At 28.3% G+C, this 19,680-nt stretch overlaps 1 protein-coding gene across 1 annotated transcript in view; it reads right to left on the bottom strand.

The window, feature by feature from the left end:
* Positions 1 to 19,680, bottom strand: part of Dscam3 (Down syndrome cell adhesion molecule 3) — a 317,456-nt gene that overhangs the window by 15,433 nt on the left and 282,343 nt on the right. Inside the window, exons 27-28 of the mRNA XM_075299301.1 lie at positions 10,477 to 10,792; positions 6,365 to 6,528 (exon numbers count right to left, since the gene is read on the bottom strand). Coding sequence (XP_075155416.1) covers positions 6,365 to 6,528; positions 10,477 to 10,792 — 480 coding nt within the window. The remainder of the gene's footprint in view (positions 1 to 6,364; positions 6,529 to 10,476; positions 10,793 to 19,680) is intronic.

Raw genomic sequence — 19,680 nt, 5'->3', positions numbered from 1 at the left:
GAAAATTATAGTAATTTTTACAACTTTTCAACTAAGCAGTGGCGGTTTTACAAGGAAAATGTTGGTATTTTGACCATTTTTGTCGAAATCAGAAAAACATATATATTGGAGTTATATCTAAACGGAACCGATTTCAATAAAATTTGGCACACTTGACTACACTACTAATTGTACTCCTAGTGCAAAATTTCAACCAAATCGGGGTAAAACTCTGGCTTCTGGGAACGTATTAGTCCATATTGGGCGAAAGATATATATGGGAGCTATATCTAAATCTGGACCGATTTCAACCAAATTGGTCACGCATTGCTACAATGCTAATTCTACTCCCTGTGCAAAATTTCAACTAAATCGGAGTAAAAAATTGGCCTCTGTGGTCATATGAGTGTAAATCGGGCGAAATCTATATATGGGAGCTATATATAAATCTGAACCGATTTCAATCAAATTTGGCACGCATAGCTACAATGCTAAATCTACTCCCTGTGCAAAATTTCAACCAAATTGGGCGAAAACTCTGGCTATTAGAACCATATTAGTCCATATCGGGCGAAAGATATATATGGGAGCTATATCTCAATCAGAACCGATTTCAATCAAATTTTGCACACTTAACTGCACTACTAATTGTACTCCTAGTGCAAAATTTCAAACAAATTGAGCCAAAACTCTGGCTTCTAGGACCATATTAGTCCATATCGGGCGAAATATATATATGGGAGCTATATCTAAATCTGAATCGATTTCAACCAAATTTGGCACGCATAGCTACAATGCTAAATCTACTCCCTGTGCAAAATTTCAACCAAATTGGGCGAAAACTCTGGCTTTTATGACCATATTAGTCCATATCGGGCGAAAGATATATATGGGAGCTATATCTAAATCTGAACCGATTTCAATCAAATTTTGCACACTTGACTATACTACTAATTGTACTCCTAGTGCAAAATTTCAACCAAATTCGGCCAAAAATCTGGCTTCTGGGGCCATATAAGTCCATATCGGGCGAAAGATATATATGGGAGCTATATCTAAATCTGAACCGATTTCAATCAAATTTTGCACACTTGACTAAGTGTTATGTTTGTACAAAATTTCAAGCAAACCGGTATAAAACTCTGGCTGCTGGGTCTATATTAGTGCATATCGGGCGAAAGATATATATGGGAGCTATATCTAAATCTGAACCTTCCAAAATCAATAGGGTTCTATTCTGACCCAAATTAGGAACATGTGCCAAATTTGAAGGCGATTGGACTTAAATTGCGACCTAGACTTTGATCACAAAAATGTGTTCATAGACAGACGGACGGACGGACGGACAGACGGACATGGTTATATCGACTCAGGGACCCACCCTGAGCATTATTGCCAAAGACACCATGTGTCTATCTCGTCTCCTTCTGGGTGTTACAAACATATGCACTAACTTATAATACCCTGTTCCACAGTGTGGCGCAGGGTATAAACAGATGAAACCTAAAATTGATCGTCAACAGTCTCTGCAAACCATACTGGGCTAAGCTCATTTTCTTATGAGTTCTCCAAACCTATGGCTCATTTTATATATCCTCTCTCTTGGAAATAGTGTAGAGTATAATAAGAGTTGCAACTTATCATGCATATTGAATGTGCTTATACATCATCTCTTTCTTTCTCTCTCTCCCCGAACTCAGTATAAGAGGAATGGATTTCAGTGTGATTTATTCATATAAGTTCATAAGTGTGAATGAGTCCATGGACATCAATACGTTCGAGTGTATGTGTTTGCGAATGTGTGTGATTGTGGTTTCTATCTAACATTTTGCCTCGTACAGTGATTGAAGTTTATTAAAAATCATTAATGTCTGACAATCAATATGTGATTGGTTTCCGTTGCAAAACATGTCTTCATTTGATTGGATGAACTTTCCCACGAGTGGACCACAAAGAAGAAATAACGTAATGTTATGGTTGTGTGCCGGATATAATATACACGGTTGATTTACTTTACACCACAGATACATTGGATATAATTAAAACGTCATAGCTACGTTTGCATATGTAACAACCGACAATTGCAACTAAGCAAAAAATTCTCCTAGAAAGTTGTGATTTCAACCTTGTGCCGGAATTTACAATTAGGTGAGAAAAAGTGGGCACAGAAATTAGTTTTTTTTTCTCATTCAATAACAAAATTAATTGATTCAAATATTTTTTTTTGTTTTAATTTAAAACGTCTTCAATCATGAAAACGAAACTAACAATCATAGGTTTAGTTGGGCATACAAAATTAATTGATTTTATTAGCAAACATCAATTAATTTTTAAATTGATTCAATTAAAAATTTAATCCAAGTTGATTACCACACTCAATTAATTCTTAAAATACAAATCCCAACTATTTTCATCATTTTGTAACTGACTTACGGTACGGTCATACTAGGTAAATATTTGATAGAAATCAAAAAAGAATTCGTCACCGCAGCCGCAACAGCTAACATTTTTGGCTTATATTTGATAGCAGTGTTTTCCGAAAACATTATTCAAAATTTGGCACTCATTTTGGTCAAATATTTTCCTAGTATTACAATACTCTTCCGAAGTTAATTACAAATTAAATCTTGAAAATGTTTCCAGATGAAAATATTTCCAGATTCACTCAACTTTTTAATTGGGAATATTTTGGCGATATTTGTTTGATAAATATAAAAATAAAAAACGTCCTCTTATTAAATGTAATTATTTATTTTTTTAAATTTAACATCTATAGAAAATTTTGTAAAAATTGTATTTTTATTGAAAATTTTCTCAAAATTTTATTGCTACAGAAAATTTTCTCAAAATTTTATTGCTTATAAAATTTTGTAGAAAAATTTATTTCCATAGAAAATTATATCAAAATTTTTTCGAAGTTTTATTTCTATAGCAAATTTTGTTACCATAGAAAAATATTGTGAAAATTTTATTTTGATAGGAAATGTTGTGGAAATTTCATTTCTATAGAAAAATTTTGTTGAAATTTTATTTCTTAACGCGGTTTTTTTTTTTATTTCAATAGAAGATTTTGTCACTTTTTTTATAGAACATTTTGTCGAAATTTTATTTCTAAAAAAAACTTTTGTCACAATTTTATTTCTTTGGGAAATTTTGTCAACATTTTATTTCTACGAAAAATTTTATCAAAGCTTTATTTCGAAGGAAAATTGTGTCAACATTTTAGTTTGTATGGAAAACATTGTCAAAATTTTATTTCAATAGACATCTTTTTTTAATATTTTATTTCTATAGAAATTTTTTCAAGATTTTATTTCTATATAAAATTTTTTCAAAATTTTGTTTCTATAGAAAATTTTGCAAAAATTTTGTTTCTATAGAAAATTTTGCAAAAATTTTGTTTCCATAGAAAATTTTGTTCCCATAAAAAATTTTGTGAAAATTTTATTTTGATAGAAAATTTTTTGGAAATTTTAATTTTATAGAAAAATTTTGTTGAAATTTTATTTCTTAAGGAATTTTTTATCAATATTTTATTTCAATAGAAGATATTGACACTTTTATAGATCATTTTGTCATAATTTTATTTCTGTAGAAACTTTTGTCACAATTTTATTTCTTTGGAAAATTTTGTCAACATTTTATTTCTACGAAAAATTTTGTCAAAGTTTTATTTCGAAGGAAAATTGTATCAACATTTTATATTGTATGGAAAACTTTTGGAAAAATGTCTATAGAAAACTTTTTCAATATTTTATTTCTATAGAATTTTTTTTCAAAATTTTGGAAAAAAATTTTTTCCAAAGAAAATTTTGTTTCCATAGAAAATGTTGTTCCCATAAAAAATTTTGTGAAAATTTTATTTTCATAGAAAATTTTTTGGAAATTTTAATTTTATAGAAAAATTTTGTTGAAATTTAATTTATTTTTTATCAAAATTTTATTGCTATAGATAATTTTGTAGAAATATTGATTCCATAGAAAATTTTGTCAAAATTTTGATTCCATAGAAAATTTTGTCAAAAAGCAAATGAAGATAGAGGAAGCACGCTCAAAAACAAACCCAGCCATATACATTCAAATCGATGATTTGAGTTTGGCAAAGGAAAAGAGATATGCTTGCAAATTTGTTTAGGCAGTAGCCGACTATCAAACCCTTTTTCGGGAGGTTAAAGTGTAGTTCACTTTGGGTTGAGTGAATTACCCGAATTTATTCTGATAATTGGTTGATAGTTTTGCTGCAAGTAGAGGATGCTGAGGAATGTGGTAATTCCGACCATCCAACCATCTTGCAGTCTATAGGGCTTTGCCCAAATAAATTTGACAAGCATACTTTTCCTCTGTTGGTTAAGCTACACTTGTAGTTTAGTCAATGCATGGCTTTAAGCTGAGATCAAAAACAACAATAATGTTTTGATTCCATAGAAAATTTTGTCAAAATTTTGTTTCCATAGAAATTTTTGTCAACATTTTTTCCAAAAGAAAATTTTGTTTCCATAGAAAATTTTGTCAAAATTTTATTTATACAGAAAATTTTGTCAAAATTTAATTTTGACAGAAAATTTTATTTCTATGGAAAAATTTTGATAAAATTTTATTTCTTTGGATATTTTTTATCAAAATTTTATTTCTATAGATAATTTTGTCAAAATTTTATTTTTATACAAGATTTTGTCAAAATTTTATTTTTATAGAATACTTTGTCAAAATTTAACTTCTATAGAAACTTTTGTCACAATTTTATTTCTGTGGAAAATTTTCTCAAAATTTTGTTTTTACGGAAAATTTTGTCAATGTTTTATTTCAAGGGAAAATTGTGTCAACATTTTATTTCTATGGTATATTTTGCGAAAATTTTGTTTCCATAGAAAATTTTGTCAAAATTTTGATTCCATAGAAAATTTTGTCAACGTTTTTTTTCCAAAAGAAAATTTTGTCAAAATTTTGGTTCCATAAGAAATTTTGTCAAAATTTTATTTTGATAGAAATTTTTTTGGAAATTTATTTTCTATTATCAAAATGTTATTTCTATAGAACATTTTGTCAAAATTTTATTTCTATATAAACTTTTGTCACAATTTTATTTCTATGGAAAATTTTCTCAAAATTTTTTTTTACGGAAAATTTTGTCAAAGTTTTATTTCAATAGAAAATTGTGTCATTATTTTATTTCTATGGAATATTTTGCCAAAATTTTGTTTCCATAGAAAAGTTTGTCAAAATTTTGATTCCATAAAAAATTTTGTCAAAATTTTGTTTCCATAGAAAATTTGTCAAAGTTTTTTTCCAAAGAAATTTTTTTCAAAATTTTGTTTCCATAGAAAATTGTGTCAAAATTTTGGTTCCATAGAAAATTTTGTCAAAATGTTGGTTCCATAGAAAATTTTGTCAAAATTTTATTTTGATAGAAAATTTTTTGGAAATTTTATTTCTTTGGAAAAATTTTGTTAACATTTTATTTCTTTAAAAAATTTTTATCAAAATTTTATTTCTATATTTTATTTCAATAGATTTTTTTCAATAATTTATTTCTATGGAAATTTTTTTCAAAATTTTACTTCGATAGAAATTTTTTACAACGTTGTTATTATAGATTTTTTTTTTTAAATTTTATTTCTATGAAAAATTTTGTCAAACGTTTTTAATTTTTATGGAAAATTTTATCAAAATATTGTGTAAATAACCTAAAATTTTGAAAAAATTCTCCATAAAAATATTATGGAGAATTTTTTCAAAATTTTAGGTTATTTACACAATATTAAGGATCTGCATATTTGGCTCCAAATAAACTTTTTGGTTATAGACACTTGGATGGTTGACAACAACCCACTGGCAATTTCAAGATTGCGGCTATGCTTAAAATAGATACCTAGTACGATGTTAATTCAAATAATTTTTTGGTTTTGTTTTCAATAAATCAAAATTAATTTCTTTGGATCAACTATTGACAAATGTTTTCTATCTTAGCTGAAAATATCATCGTATTTTTGAATAAAAAATGGTTCGCATTTAATTCATACCAATATTCACACTGGCAGTTATTGTGTTGCCAATTTACTCCGTAATATTTTCGTTTCACAAATTAACAATTAAAGTTTCCATTCCATTTATCATGGATTTTCCAAATCCATGAAAACATTGGATTTAGGTCACTATTGTACAACTTTAGAATTCATTTCTTACAATTGAAAATGTTGCCATTCATGAACTTCACCCGCAATAACAAAAACCAAAAGAGATAAAGTTTCGTAATGAGTTATGCGGAATTTTAATCTACATTCTCTGGCGCATTTACAACATCAATCGTCGCCATGTCGAAAGCCCCAACCTCCCAAGTCAGTTTAATTTCACTTTGCTCAATGCCACTTAGCTTAGGTCAACTCACCTGATTCATTTCCTTTGTCCACTGTTTTAACGGGTGAGGCACTATACACCTGCTGATTGCGGCGATTGTCATGGTCTTCTTTATATTCACCCGGTAATGTGCGGGATTCATAGCCCTCTGCCAATGGGCCACATAAAGTCCGACGATGTTTTATGGTTAAAGCTCTGAGTAGTTAAGTCCAAAGGCAAGTCGGTCATCGTACACGTACACGTACATCATCATCACCGGCATACACAAACCAACACCCGTAGAAGCAAAGCAGATAGTAGATGGCGGCCATAAGGACATTTTAGAATACATGAAATAACATTACCACAAAAACGAGCGTAAAACATTGAAAAGAGAAAAAAATGGAAAAATGGTTAAATGTGGCACATAATTAAAACGTGAGAATTAGATGAGTTTCCTTTTTTTTTCGCTGGAGAAAAGGATATCTTTAGGCAAAGAAGAAGTAAAGAAAAATACAACAAAAAAGAAAAACTACGATACGCTATGCCAAGACTACTCCGGTCAAGATGAACTAAGTAAGAAGACTAATTACGGGTCACACAGAAGTTAATTCATCCGTTCATCTTTGGCATAATGGCATTGTATTTTATTGCTGTCAGTTAATATAGGCAGGGCAACAGAAAAACACCAACAACGAATGAACGAAGATTAATTAGAAGTTGCTTTCTTCAATGTCAGTAACTAAAATGGCAGCAACACTTTAGTCTTTTCTCTAGAAATCACTTTAAGAAAATTGAATGGAATTTACATTGTTTTCAACAAAAGTAATGATCTACCGGGGAAAATGTTGCAAAGATTATGGACTAAGCGGATGGGCCATTGGAGGCACTGTCATGGTCAACATTTGTATGGAACAATTATTAAACATTACATTTTATGGGCCATACTATCGACTGAAATAAAAATTTCACACATTTTTTTGAATCTTATAGGTGTTTGTTTTGCCAACATTTTATTTCTATAGAAAATTTTATAAAAATTTTATTTCTTAAGCAATTTTTGTGAACATTTTTTTTCTATAGCAAAATTTTATTTCTATAGAAAATTTTGTCAATATTTTATTTCTATAGAAACTTTTGTGAAAATTTTATATCTACACAAAACTTTTATAAATTTTAGTTTCATAGAAAATTTTATCAAAATCTTTTTTTTATGGAAAGTTTTGTCAAAATTTTTTTCTATAGAAAATTCTGTCAAAATTTTATTTCTATAGAAAATTTTGTCAATCGATTGGAATAAAAATTTCTCACATTTTTCTAAATCTTATTTTACTTCTACAGAAAATTTTGTCAAAATTTTATTTCTATAGAAAATTTTGTCAAAATTGTATTTCTATAGAAAATTGTGCAAAAATTTTATTTCTATTGAAAATTTTGTCAAAGTTTTATTTCTATAGAAAATTTTTGTCAAAATTGTATTTCTATAGAAAATTTTTTTAAACTTTTATTTCTACAGAAAATTTTGTAAAAATTTTAGTTTCATAGAAAAAATTTTTATTTCTATTTTATAGAAAATATTGTCAGAATTTTATTTCTGTAGAAAATTTTGAAAAAATTTTATTTCTGTAGAAAATTTTGTCAAAATGTCATTTCTTTAGAAAATTTTGTCGAAATTGTATTTCTATATCAAAATTGTTCAACTTTTATTTCTACAGAAAATTTTGTCAAAATTTTAGTTTCATAGAAAATTTTGTCAAATTTTTATTTCTATAGAAAATTTTGTCAAAATTGTATTTCTAAAGAGGATTTTGTCAATCGATTGAAATAAAAATTTCTCACATTTTTCTAAATCTTACAGGTAATTGTTTTGCTAAAATTTTATTTCTATAGAAAATTTTGTCAAAATTTTATTTCTATATAAAATTTTGTCAAAATTTTATTTCTATATAAAATTTTGTCAAAATTTTATTTCTATTGAAAATTTTGTCAAAATTTTATATCTATAGAAAATTTTGTCAAAATTTTATTTCTATAGAAAATTTTGTCAAAATTGTATTTCAATAGAAAATTTTGTCAAAATTGTATTTCAATAGAAAATTTTTTCAAACTTTTACTTCTGCAGAAAATTTGGCAAACTTTTATTTCTACAGAAAATCTTGTAAAAATTTTAGTTTCATAGAAAATTTTGTCAAATTTGTATTTTTATAGAAAATTGTGTCAAATCTAGAGAAAATTGTGTCAAAATTTTATTTCTATAGAAAATTTTGTCAAAATTGTATTTCTATAGAAAATTTTGTCAGACTTTTATTTCTACAGAAAATTTTGTCAAAATTTAAGTTTCATAGAAAGTTTTGTCAACATTTTATTTCTATAGAAAATTTTGTCAAAATTGTATTTCTATAGAAAATTTTATTTCTATATAAAATTTTGTCAACATTTTAGTTGCATAGAAAATTTTGTCAACATTTTATTTCTATAGTAAATTTTTTTCAAAATTTTATTTCTATAGAAATTTTTTTCAAAATTTTATTTCTATAGAAAATTTTGTCAAAATTTTATTTCTATAGATTCCTACAGAAAATTTCCTCAAAATTTTATGTGTATAGAAAATTTTGTCAAAATTTTATTTGTATAAGAAATTTTATTCCTATAGAAAATTTTATTTCTATAGAAAGTTTTGTCAAAATTTTATTTCTACAGAAAATTGTCAAAATTTTAGTTTTATAGAAAGTTTTGTCAACATTTTATTTCTATAGAAAATTTTGTCAACATTTTATTTCTATAGAAAATTTTGTCAAAATTGTATTTCTATAGCAAATTTTTTCAAAATTTTATTTCTACAGAAAATCTTTTAAAAATTTTAGTTTCATAGAAAATTATGTCAACATTTTATTTCTATAGAAAATTTTGTTAAAATTTTAGTTTCATAGACAATTTTGTCCAAAATTTTAGTTTCATAGACAATTTTGTCAAAATTTTAGTTTTGTAGACAATTTTGTCAAAATTATATTTGTATAGAAAATTTTGTCAAACTTGTATTTCTATAGAAAATATTGTCAAAATTGTATTTCTATAGAAAATTTTGTCAAACTACAGAAAAAATTTCTACAGAAAATTTTCGCAACATTTTATTTCTATAGCAAATTTTGTCAATATTTTATTTTTACAGAAAATTTTGTAAAAATTTAGTTTCATAGAAAATTTTGTCAAAATTGTATTTCACAGAATATTTGGTCAATCGTTTGAAATAGAAATTTCACAAATTTTTCTGAATCTAGGTGTATGTTTTGGCAAAATTTTATTTCTATGGAAAATTTTGTCAAAATTGTATTTCGATAGAACATTTTGTCAACATATTATTCCTATAGAAAATTTTGTCAAAATGTTATTTCTATAGACATTTTTGTCAGAATTTTATTTCTATAGAAAATTTTGTCAATATTTTATTTCTATAGTGAATTTTGTCAGTATTTTATTTCTATAGAAAATTGTTTAAAAAATTTTATTTCTGTAGAAAATTTTGTCACAATTTTATTTCTATAGAAAAAATCAACCTCTATAACTCATGAAGGCGAGCATAGTGGCACAAGAACATGATTACCATCAAAACTTTTATGGTCATGGAGGAAAATGACATAAAAGTAAAGAAATGTTAAAGATGGGGAACATCATGTAATTTTTTTGTTTTGTAGTACACAGAAACAAATTTCAATTTTTCCAATTAAATTGAAATTTAAAATTTTAATTTTTACCTCACAATGGTAGAAATTAAAATTTAAAAATCTCGAGATCTCAATTCTTTGTACTTTTGAACCTGACGCATTTTGGGAAGGAAGTGTGGCACTAACGGTATTTGTTAGTGCCACACTTCCTTTCAAAAATGCCAAGACAATTTAAGTTTTTGAACAATAAAATTGAAAAAAAAAAATAAAAGAAATTTTGCGCTTCAGTTTCTTAAAGAATAGGAATGAATACACTCTTCCAATTGATTGATTCTATCTCTAAAAGAATCAAATAAGTTTTAAAAATGACTGTATTTTGAACACAATTCAAATTTAAAACTTTCTTGTATTTAAATTTCCCCATCTCTTCTCTTCTTTGCCTTTAACTCTCCACTCTCAACAGATTGTCATTCTCAATATCTTCAAATAAAATTGCACTTACATTGTTATGATGGCCACACTGATAATCACAATGACAATGAATGTCGACAACCAATCACCATTTGTAGGATTTGTTGCATTGATCAGATTATTCATCAAGTCATTCTCTGAGGGGAATACCGGAGGTGGTGGTATTGTGACACCATCAATATTGGTTGTGGCAAAATGATAGTGTTCCATAGTTTTGCCAGCATCATTGGTGGCTGAGATGCGAAGTTGATACCACTTGGCTGGTTGAAATTCACAAAATATTAAATTTTCACGATTCTCTTCGGCATTCGAAATGTCTGATGTTACAACAGTCCATCGGACGTCACCTGTTATGAAAGAGCGAGGAGGATAAAAAAGAGAGAAAATTTTCATTAATTGGATAAGAAAGAAGATAAAATTATTAGTTAGGTGATATATAAAGACCCTTTGCATCATTAAAATATTTTAAGCTTTTTAGCATACCGCAACAGATACCAGACTATATGTTACTTATGTAGAAGTTTTTGAGCAGGGATACAAACGTTGAGACAGTCGACATTAAGACTAATATACCATTATTTGAATATTTTTTTAGCAACTTTATTCTTTGAATCTTCAAATTCGACCAATGAATCGATTCATTGATTGATATTGACCAAAATTATTAATAGACTTTAACAAAATTATCGAAAATCCAGCATTGAAGTGAAAGAGGAAACTGATCTCGATGCCGACTGCCAATTAAGAAGCATAATTATACCGTGCGCCACACTGTGGAACAGGGTATTATAAGGTAGTGCATATGTTTGCAACACCCAGAAGGAGACGAGATAGACACATGGTGCCTTTGGCAATAATGCTCAGGGTGGGTCCCTGAGTCGATCTAGCCATGTCCGTCTGTCTGTGCACACATTTTTATGATCAAAGTCTAAGTCGCAGTTTATTGATTTTGGAAGAAATCGGATCAGATTTAGATATAGCTCCCATATATAGCTTTCGCCCGATACGCACTTATATGGACCTAGAATCCAGAGTTTTACCCTGATTGCATGAAATTTTGCACCAGAAGAACAATAAGTACTATAGTCAGGTGTGGCAAATTTGATTGAAATCGTTTCAGATTGAGATATATATATATATATATATATATATATATATATATATATATATATATATATATATATATCTTTCGCCCGATATAGACTTATATGGCCCCAGAAGCCAGAGTTTTATCCCAATTTGGTGGAAATCTGCACTGAGAGTACAATTAGTAGTGTAGTCAAGTGTGCTAAATTTTATTTAAATCGGTGCAGATTTAGATATGGCTCCCATATATATCTTTCGCCCGATTTTCCGTCATATGACCACAGAGGTCAAAGTTGTAGTCCGATTTACGTGAAATTTTGCACAGGGAGTAGTATGCATGTATGCATGTCAAATTTGGTTGAAATCGGTTCAGATTTCTATATAGCTTCCATATATATGTTTTTCCGATTTGGGCAAAAATGGCCAAAATACCCACATTTTCCTTATAAAATCGCCACTGCTAAGTCGAAAACTTCTAAAAGTGACTCAAATTTTCCCTTATATCTACTACATATCTACACTGAAAAAAAAGTGAACCCACCAGGAAGAAATCTTTTGGTTAATTTTAGAAAATGTTGAATACTTTTAGAAATTTTTAACTAAACAGTACCACAAACGCTGACATCACGCCGATATCACAACTTACACAAATTTAGAAATTTAAAGAAATAATGAACTATTTTGCGAGAAATACGAACTTAGAAAATCTTTATGCTTAATTTGTGTATAATTTTTTTCAGTGTTTTAGTTAATTTAACTAGCGTGCGAAAAAAATTATTAGCGTAAAGGAAACTTTTAATAATTCCATGAACTAAAATAAAGTTAATTTGGCTTTAGTGAAATAGAGAGTTCACTTTTTTTGAGTGTATCGACCGATAAATAATAAATACATTGTTTGCGAAGTTGCCTCAAAATTGGTTCAGATTAAAATGTTTCCCATATTTTTTACTAACATAGTGTACCATCCCAGGACATTAGCCGACTTAAATTTTAAGTCTATAGATTATAAATTTTGTTCAGATGGAGTCAGATTTCAATGTATGTATTTAGGATAAAAACCTTTATATATAACATCCAACATATTTGACGGATTTGATATAGTATCGAAAATGTGAATTTACAAAGGGTATGATATAGTCAGCCCCGTCCGTCTTTAGACTTTCCTTACTTGTTTTTTTTTTTTCAATTCACAATTCACAGTCAGACAGTTGCTTTATCTGCAGGCCGCCGTCGTTAGGGCAACATCTCAATGCAATAATATATATAATGATTTCTCCTATTAACGACAATTTTTTGGGTGTACAACCATCCCTCGAATTGTAAATGTTTCACCGATTTAGCTTGCACCAACGAGGGAAAATTACTACTTCTACAATACATTAGCTAAAATGTTTAAGGATATTTAATTTGTAGACAAATTTGTCAAAACTACATTTCTATTGAAAATTTTGACAAAATTTTATTTCCAATTAATATTTTGTCAAAATTATATTTTTATAGAAAATTTTATAGAAATTTTATTTCTATATAAAATGTTGTCAAAATTTTATTTCTGTAGAAAATTTTGTCAAAATTTTATTTTGTAGAAAATTTCGTCAAAATTTTATTTGTATCGAAAATTTTGTCAACATTTTAATTCTATAGAACATTTTGTTAAAATTTTATTTCTATAGAAAATTTTGTGAACATTTTATTTCTATAAAAACTTATGTCAAAATTGTATTTCTATATAAAATGTTGTGAAAATTTTATGTCTGTAGAAAATTTTGTCAAATTCAACGCAATGGTTTAAAGCTGAGATCAAAACAACAAATATGATTGCAGTACAAACCAACTATAAAAAACAAAATGAAAAATTTTATTTCTATAGAAAATTGTGTCAAAATTTTATTTCTATAGAAAATTTTGTCAAAATTTTATTTCTAAGAAAATTTTGTCAAAATTTTATTTCTATAGAAAATTTTGTCACAATTTTATTTCTTTTGAAAATTTTGTCAAAATTGTATTTCTATAGATAATTTTGTAAAAATGTTATTGCTATAGAAAATTTTGTCAAAATTTTATTTCTATAGAAAATTTTGCCCAAATTCTATTTAAAAAAATTTGACTAAATTTTTTTTCTAAAGAAAATTTTGTGAAAATTTTATTTCTAAAGAAAATTTTGTGAAAATTTTATTTCTATAGCAAATTTTGTCAAAATTTTATTTCTATAAAAAAATTTGTTCAACATTTTATTTCCATAGATTTTTTTTCTTTGTTTTCTTTTATTTCTATAGAAAATTTTATTTCTGTAGAAAATTATGTCAAAATTCTATTGCTAAAGAAAATTTTGTCAAAATTTTATTTCTAAAGAAAATTTTGTTCAAAATTTTATTTCCATAGAAAATTTTGTATTTTTTTCTATAGATAATTTTGTCAAATTTTATTTCTATGGAAAATGTTGTCAACATTTTATTTCTTTAGAAAATGTTGTCAACATTTTATTTCTTTAGAAAATGTTGTCAACATTTTATTTCTTTTTCTATAGAAAATTTTATTCAAAATTTTATTTCTATAGAAAATTTTGTCAAAAATTTGTTTCTGAAGAAAATTTTGTCAAAATTTGTCGAAATTCTATTTCTAAAGAAAATGTTTTTTCAAAATTTTATTTCTAAAGAAAATTTTGTTCAAAATTTTATTTCCATAGAAAATTTTGTCAATTTTTTTTTTTGCTATAGATAATTTTGTCAAATTTTATTTCTATAGAAAATATTGTCAACATTTTATTTCTTTAGAAAATGTTGTCAACATTTTATTTCTTTTTCTATAGAAAATTTTATTCAAAATTTTATTTCTATAGAAAATTTTGTCAAAATTTTATTTCTGTAGAAAATTTTGTCAAAATTCTATAAAAAAAAAATTTTTTTGACAAAATTTTATTTCTGTAGAAAATTATGTCAAAATTCTATTTCAAAAAAAAAAAAAAAATATTGTCAAACTTCTATTTCAAAAAAAATTGACAAAATATTTCTATAGAAAATTTTGTCAAGTTTTTATTCCTATAGAAAATTTTGTCAAAATTTTATTTCTATAAAAAATTTTATTTCTATAGCAAATTTTGTCAAAATTTTGTTTGTGTACAACATTTTTGACAAAATATTATTTCTATAGAAAATTATGTAAAATTTTTATTTCTATAGCAAATTTTGTGAAAATTTTATTTCCATAGAAAATTGTGTTCAAAATTTTATTTCCATAGAAAATTTTGTCAAAATTTTTTTTTTTTATAGAAATTTTGTCAAAGTTTATTTCTATAGACAATTTTGTCAAAATTTTATTTCTTTAGACAATTTGGTCAAAAACTTTATCTAATTTGCCCGAAATCCAAAATCTAGAGGTCTGTAAACAAGTGCGTCGAAGATAGTGTGCATCAGTCCATGTGTCGGTATAGTCCCCATATAGCCAAATCTTCTTATTTGACTTCCTGTGGTTCTAGACACCGCAACTTTTATCCGTATGTTAGGTGTAACGAATATGGTATACATTAGTTCATATTTTGGTATAGCCGCCCATATAGGCTGATTTCTCGATTTGGCAGTTCATGTTTTGGTATTTTAACGATACAATTTAAAACTTTAATTTCAAAGTTAACACTCTAATGACCCAATATTTTTGCCAGCTGATTAAATATTCAATGTTAACGACATAAAAACAAGAAAACTAAACAAGAAAAATTTACACGGTAAAATTCAGTATATGCTGCATAGTCCTATGAACTAAGTTTTCTTTTAATTTTGCCCATTTTGTTGTCTTAAGGTTTGTTTTACTAAAGGCTTCCTGACATAACGAAGACCGCCTAAAAGCGGGATTGGGCATTAGAGGGTTAACTTACTTCTTGAAGTTATCCTACTCCTTCAATGAATATTTCAGATCTATAATTAAGTTGTTTTGTTTTGGTTTTTGTCACAAAAATTATTTTTAGTTATAACTCTATTGTTTTGCTATAACAAAGCAATATTAATTTATTGACATTTTTCCGCCACATTGTTTTACAAAATATTATTGAAATCTCTTTTGTTATTTCAGTGCAAGCAATTAATTCGTAACCAGTCTGTCGTTATCTGTGGTCCCCAGTTTTAGTTCATGTAATTAAATATTTAGCATTGTCCATAACCGCAAATAACTACCCGGTCACACACACACACACACTCGCACAATTGTGTAATATGAGAAGTACTCTTTTAAATTAAAATCGATTTTTTTTGTCGAAATTAAATTAAAAAATGTTTAATGGAAATTTATTAATTATATGGCCAAATGAATTTCATGCTAATGACATTATTTGAAATATTTTATACACGTGTCTGTTCATTTCGATTTCCGCCAATAGTGTTGGATGGACAGTTAGGCCCAGGACACTATAACTGGATCTCCTTTGCCCACGATTGTAGTTATTTTGAATGGAAGTTTGTGTATTGGGTGAAAGAAACAACAAAAAAAACGACGTTAATTTAACAAGCCAACCGCAACGCATTGAAATCCGTTTACGTAGATGTTTATGTAAACATCAGCATAGATAGAATTCAATTACGATAACATGGTCAAATGACAGTATGCATGGCAACCACATAGACAGGGGAGGTCGAGAGGCAAACAAGAATAACGCTAGCGAATAGTATTTGTTACCGCATAGATACATTGTTGCCATCTCTTTGTTTAAGTGCTCTTAGAAGAGATCAATATATTGCATAAGTGCACTGAAAAAAATATTGTCGTGAGGTCAAAGATTTCATGTCTTTAAAATACGAATGCAAATTTTGTTTAGCATAGAAGACGCATTTCTCTAGTATAAAGTTTTTTTTCCTTGACCAAAGGTCGATAAACTTTTCAATGAAGTCGTATTGTCCTTATAATTAAGTGATTTGATTTAAAAATGGATATCATAACATGAAAGAAAAAATGTTTGGGCTAAGGTCAACTTGACTTAAATAATTTAGAAAAAATCTTTAAATTTAATGAAATTGTCTTTAAATTTTTTGTCTTTTTGCATCTTGACTACAAAGCAAAAAATCTTTCAAATATAGGACATGTTTTTCAACACTTTATTTTCAAGACGTTTTTTACTTGAAACACAGCATAATTGCTACTAGAAGTCGAGTCTTAATTTGGAAAATAAAGTCGTCGTTAACTTGTTTTTAAAGGACTTTGATAGCATATGAAGAAAAAAAGCTGAAAAAGCGAAAAATTAAAATTTGCTTCCTAGAAGCAAGTGCACAAACCCCGATTTTAAAAGAGAATTGTGTCTTAAAAGTATCCTTACTTGTATTCTCCGCTTCTTTGGCTCGGAATCAATACCAAATTTTTTAAAGTAAAGACAAAATCTTTGGAATCGGGTATGCTTTCTTTTCAGTGTGGGATGTATATTTCCTAGTAAGAAAGTGTTACTATAAAAGCAATGAAAATTATCTTATTGGATCCTGAAGTAGAGGTGTGCGCGTGGGTGAAATTTCACTCACACTCACGCACAATTCACGTGACTAACGACAAATTCACGAGACTTAGGACATTTTCAAACCGGGAGTGAGCAAAGGTAACAAAATTCATGAATAGAATATAGTTCGACAGCTAAATTAATTTCAGTTAACAAACGAGTAAGAATTAAATCGTGTTGTTTTTCGTGAACATGATTTTAAAGAAACGACATATTTGTTTCAGTCTCATTCACGAGAGTTGCTTCAGATTTTGTTCACGACTCACATGATTCACGCGTGTCACGAATCAAAAATAATGGGACTTAAACTTTCAGCTATACTTTGCACACAAAAATATATATACAGACACACAGACGAGCATCACTTAATCGAGTCAGAATTTAAATCTTCAAGACCGCTACACCGAAAATAAAGTGAACTGTTTTATAGTAAGAATGAATTACCTCGCTCGAAAATTTTACTAAATTGTACTCCACGTTTTGAGATTTATACAAAGCGTTGCTAAAATCAGAAAAATTCAATGCCCTATTTTACTTTTTAACTGCAGTTAACGAAATAACAGCCTCTCGTAGAAGAAACAAGTATATACGGCCGTAAGTTCGGCCAGGCCGAATCTTATGTACCCTCCACCATGGATTGCGTAGAAACTTCTACGAAAGACTGCCATCCGCAAACGAATTAATAGGGCTGTGGTATCTTAACACTTATTAACATCGTTTTCTAAATTGTGAGTTAGTCCATACGTGGTATATATTAGACAAAAAAGGTATGTGTAGGTAAGTCTACAAATAATTACGAATCGATATGGAATTTTGCACAGTACGTACAGAGCCAGAATTGAAATATGGGGGTCGCTTATATGTGAGCTATATAAAATTATGAACTTGATATGGACCAATTTTTGTTTGATTGAGGATCGATTTATCTGAGGGCTACATATAACTATAGACCGATATGGGCCTAGTTAGGCATGATTGTTAACGGCCGTATATTAGCACAATGTACCAAATTTCAACTGACTCGGATGAAATTTGCTCTTCCAAGTGTATCCAAAGCCAAATCTCGGGATCGATTTATATGGGGGCTATATATAATTATGGACCGATGTGGACCAATTTTTGCATGGTTGTTAAAGTTTATATGCTGACACCATGTACCAACTTTCAACCGGATCGGATGGAATTTGCTTCTCTTAGAGGCTCCGCAAGCCAAATCTGGGGATCGGTTTATATGGGGGCTATATATAATTATGGACCGATGTGGACCAATTTTCGCATGGTTGTTAGAGACCATATACTAACACCATGTACCAAATTTCAGCCGGATCGGATGAAATTTGCTTCTCTTAGAGGCTCCGTAAGCCAAATCGGGGGATCGGTTTATATGAGGGCTATATATAATTATGGACCGATGTGGACCAATTTTTGCATGGTTGTCAGAGACCATATACTAACACCATCGGATGAAATTTGGTTCTTCTGGAGGATCGGCTAGCCAAATTTGGGGTCCGTTTATATGGGGACTATACATAAAACTGGACCGATATGGCCCATTCCAGATCCAGAATTTCACCACGACCCAGAATATATATACTTTATGGAATCTTAGAGCAATATTTCGATGTGTTACAAACGGAATGACAAAGTTAATATACCCCCCATCCTATGGTGGTGGGTATAAAAAGTGTTGTTCCACCAAAACAACGCACGGTTCCACAAGTAATTGAGAACGATGGCAAAAATTCATGAATTGGGCTTCGAATTGCTTCCCCGCCCACCGTATTCTCCAGATCTGGCTCCCAGTGACTTTTTCTTGTTCTCAGACGTCAAAAGGATGCTCGCAGGAAAAAAATTTGGCTGCAATGAAGAGGTGATCGCCGAAACTGAGGCCTATTTTGAGGCGAAACCGAAGGAGTACTATCAAAATGGTATCAAAAAATTGGAAGTTCGTTTTAATCGTTGTATCGCCCTTGAAGGGAACTATGTTGAATAATAAAAACGAATTTTGACAGCCAACCTGTTATATCGTCTTAGAATTTCTCCCTGATCAAGAATATATACACTTTATATAGTCGGAAATCAATATTTTGATGTGTTACAAATGGAATGACAAACTTATTATACCCCCGTCACCATTATATGGTTGTGGGTATTAAAAATTCATTGGGCTGTGGAAAATTTCGAAAAATAATAAAATTTAACAACTAGCAAATAATTTTTTTTAGAATAAAAATAAGTAACATTTAGCGTAGTTTAACTACAGATTTTTTTTCTATGTATACTAAACGATGGGTCTGAGACTGCTCCTTCTTGGTGTTATATACAAATGCACAAACTTATTATACCCTGGACCATAGTAGTCGTGAAGGGCATAATTAATTAAATGAATATTCGAACTAACATCTTAATAATTTCTACACAGTTTCGTTTGAGGTAAACAAGTTTCATTTGAATTAAAAATGGTTTCCCATTAAATGAAAAAAGTTTCAGTTGGCTAAAAAAAGGATTCATTTGATTTGAAGAATTTCTAATTTGAAGTTAAATCGTATGTCCAGCTAAAAGTATTCGGTAGCCAAAACCAATTGAATCAAATCTAATTTTGACATTAAACCAAATCCATATTAACATTCTTCTTTGTTAATTAAGATAATATGGGCTTGCCATATCTGCAAGGTAAAT

Source organism: Haematobia irritans, chromosome 1 (assembly GCF_050003625.1).
Source record: "Haematobia irritans isolate KBUSLIRL chromosome 1, ASM5000362v1, whole genome shotgun sequence".
In the NCBI taxonomy this organism is placed as follows: Eukaryota; Metazoa; Arthropoda; class Insecta; order Diptera; family Muscidae; genus Haematobia; species Haematobia irritans.
This window is presented reverse-complemented; position numbering and strand designations above follow the sequence as displayed.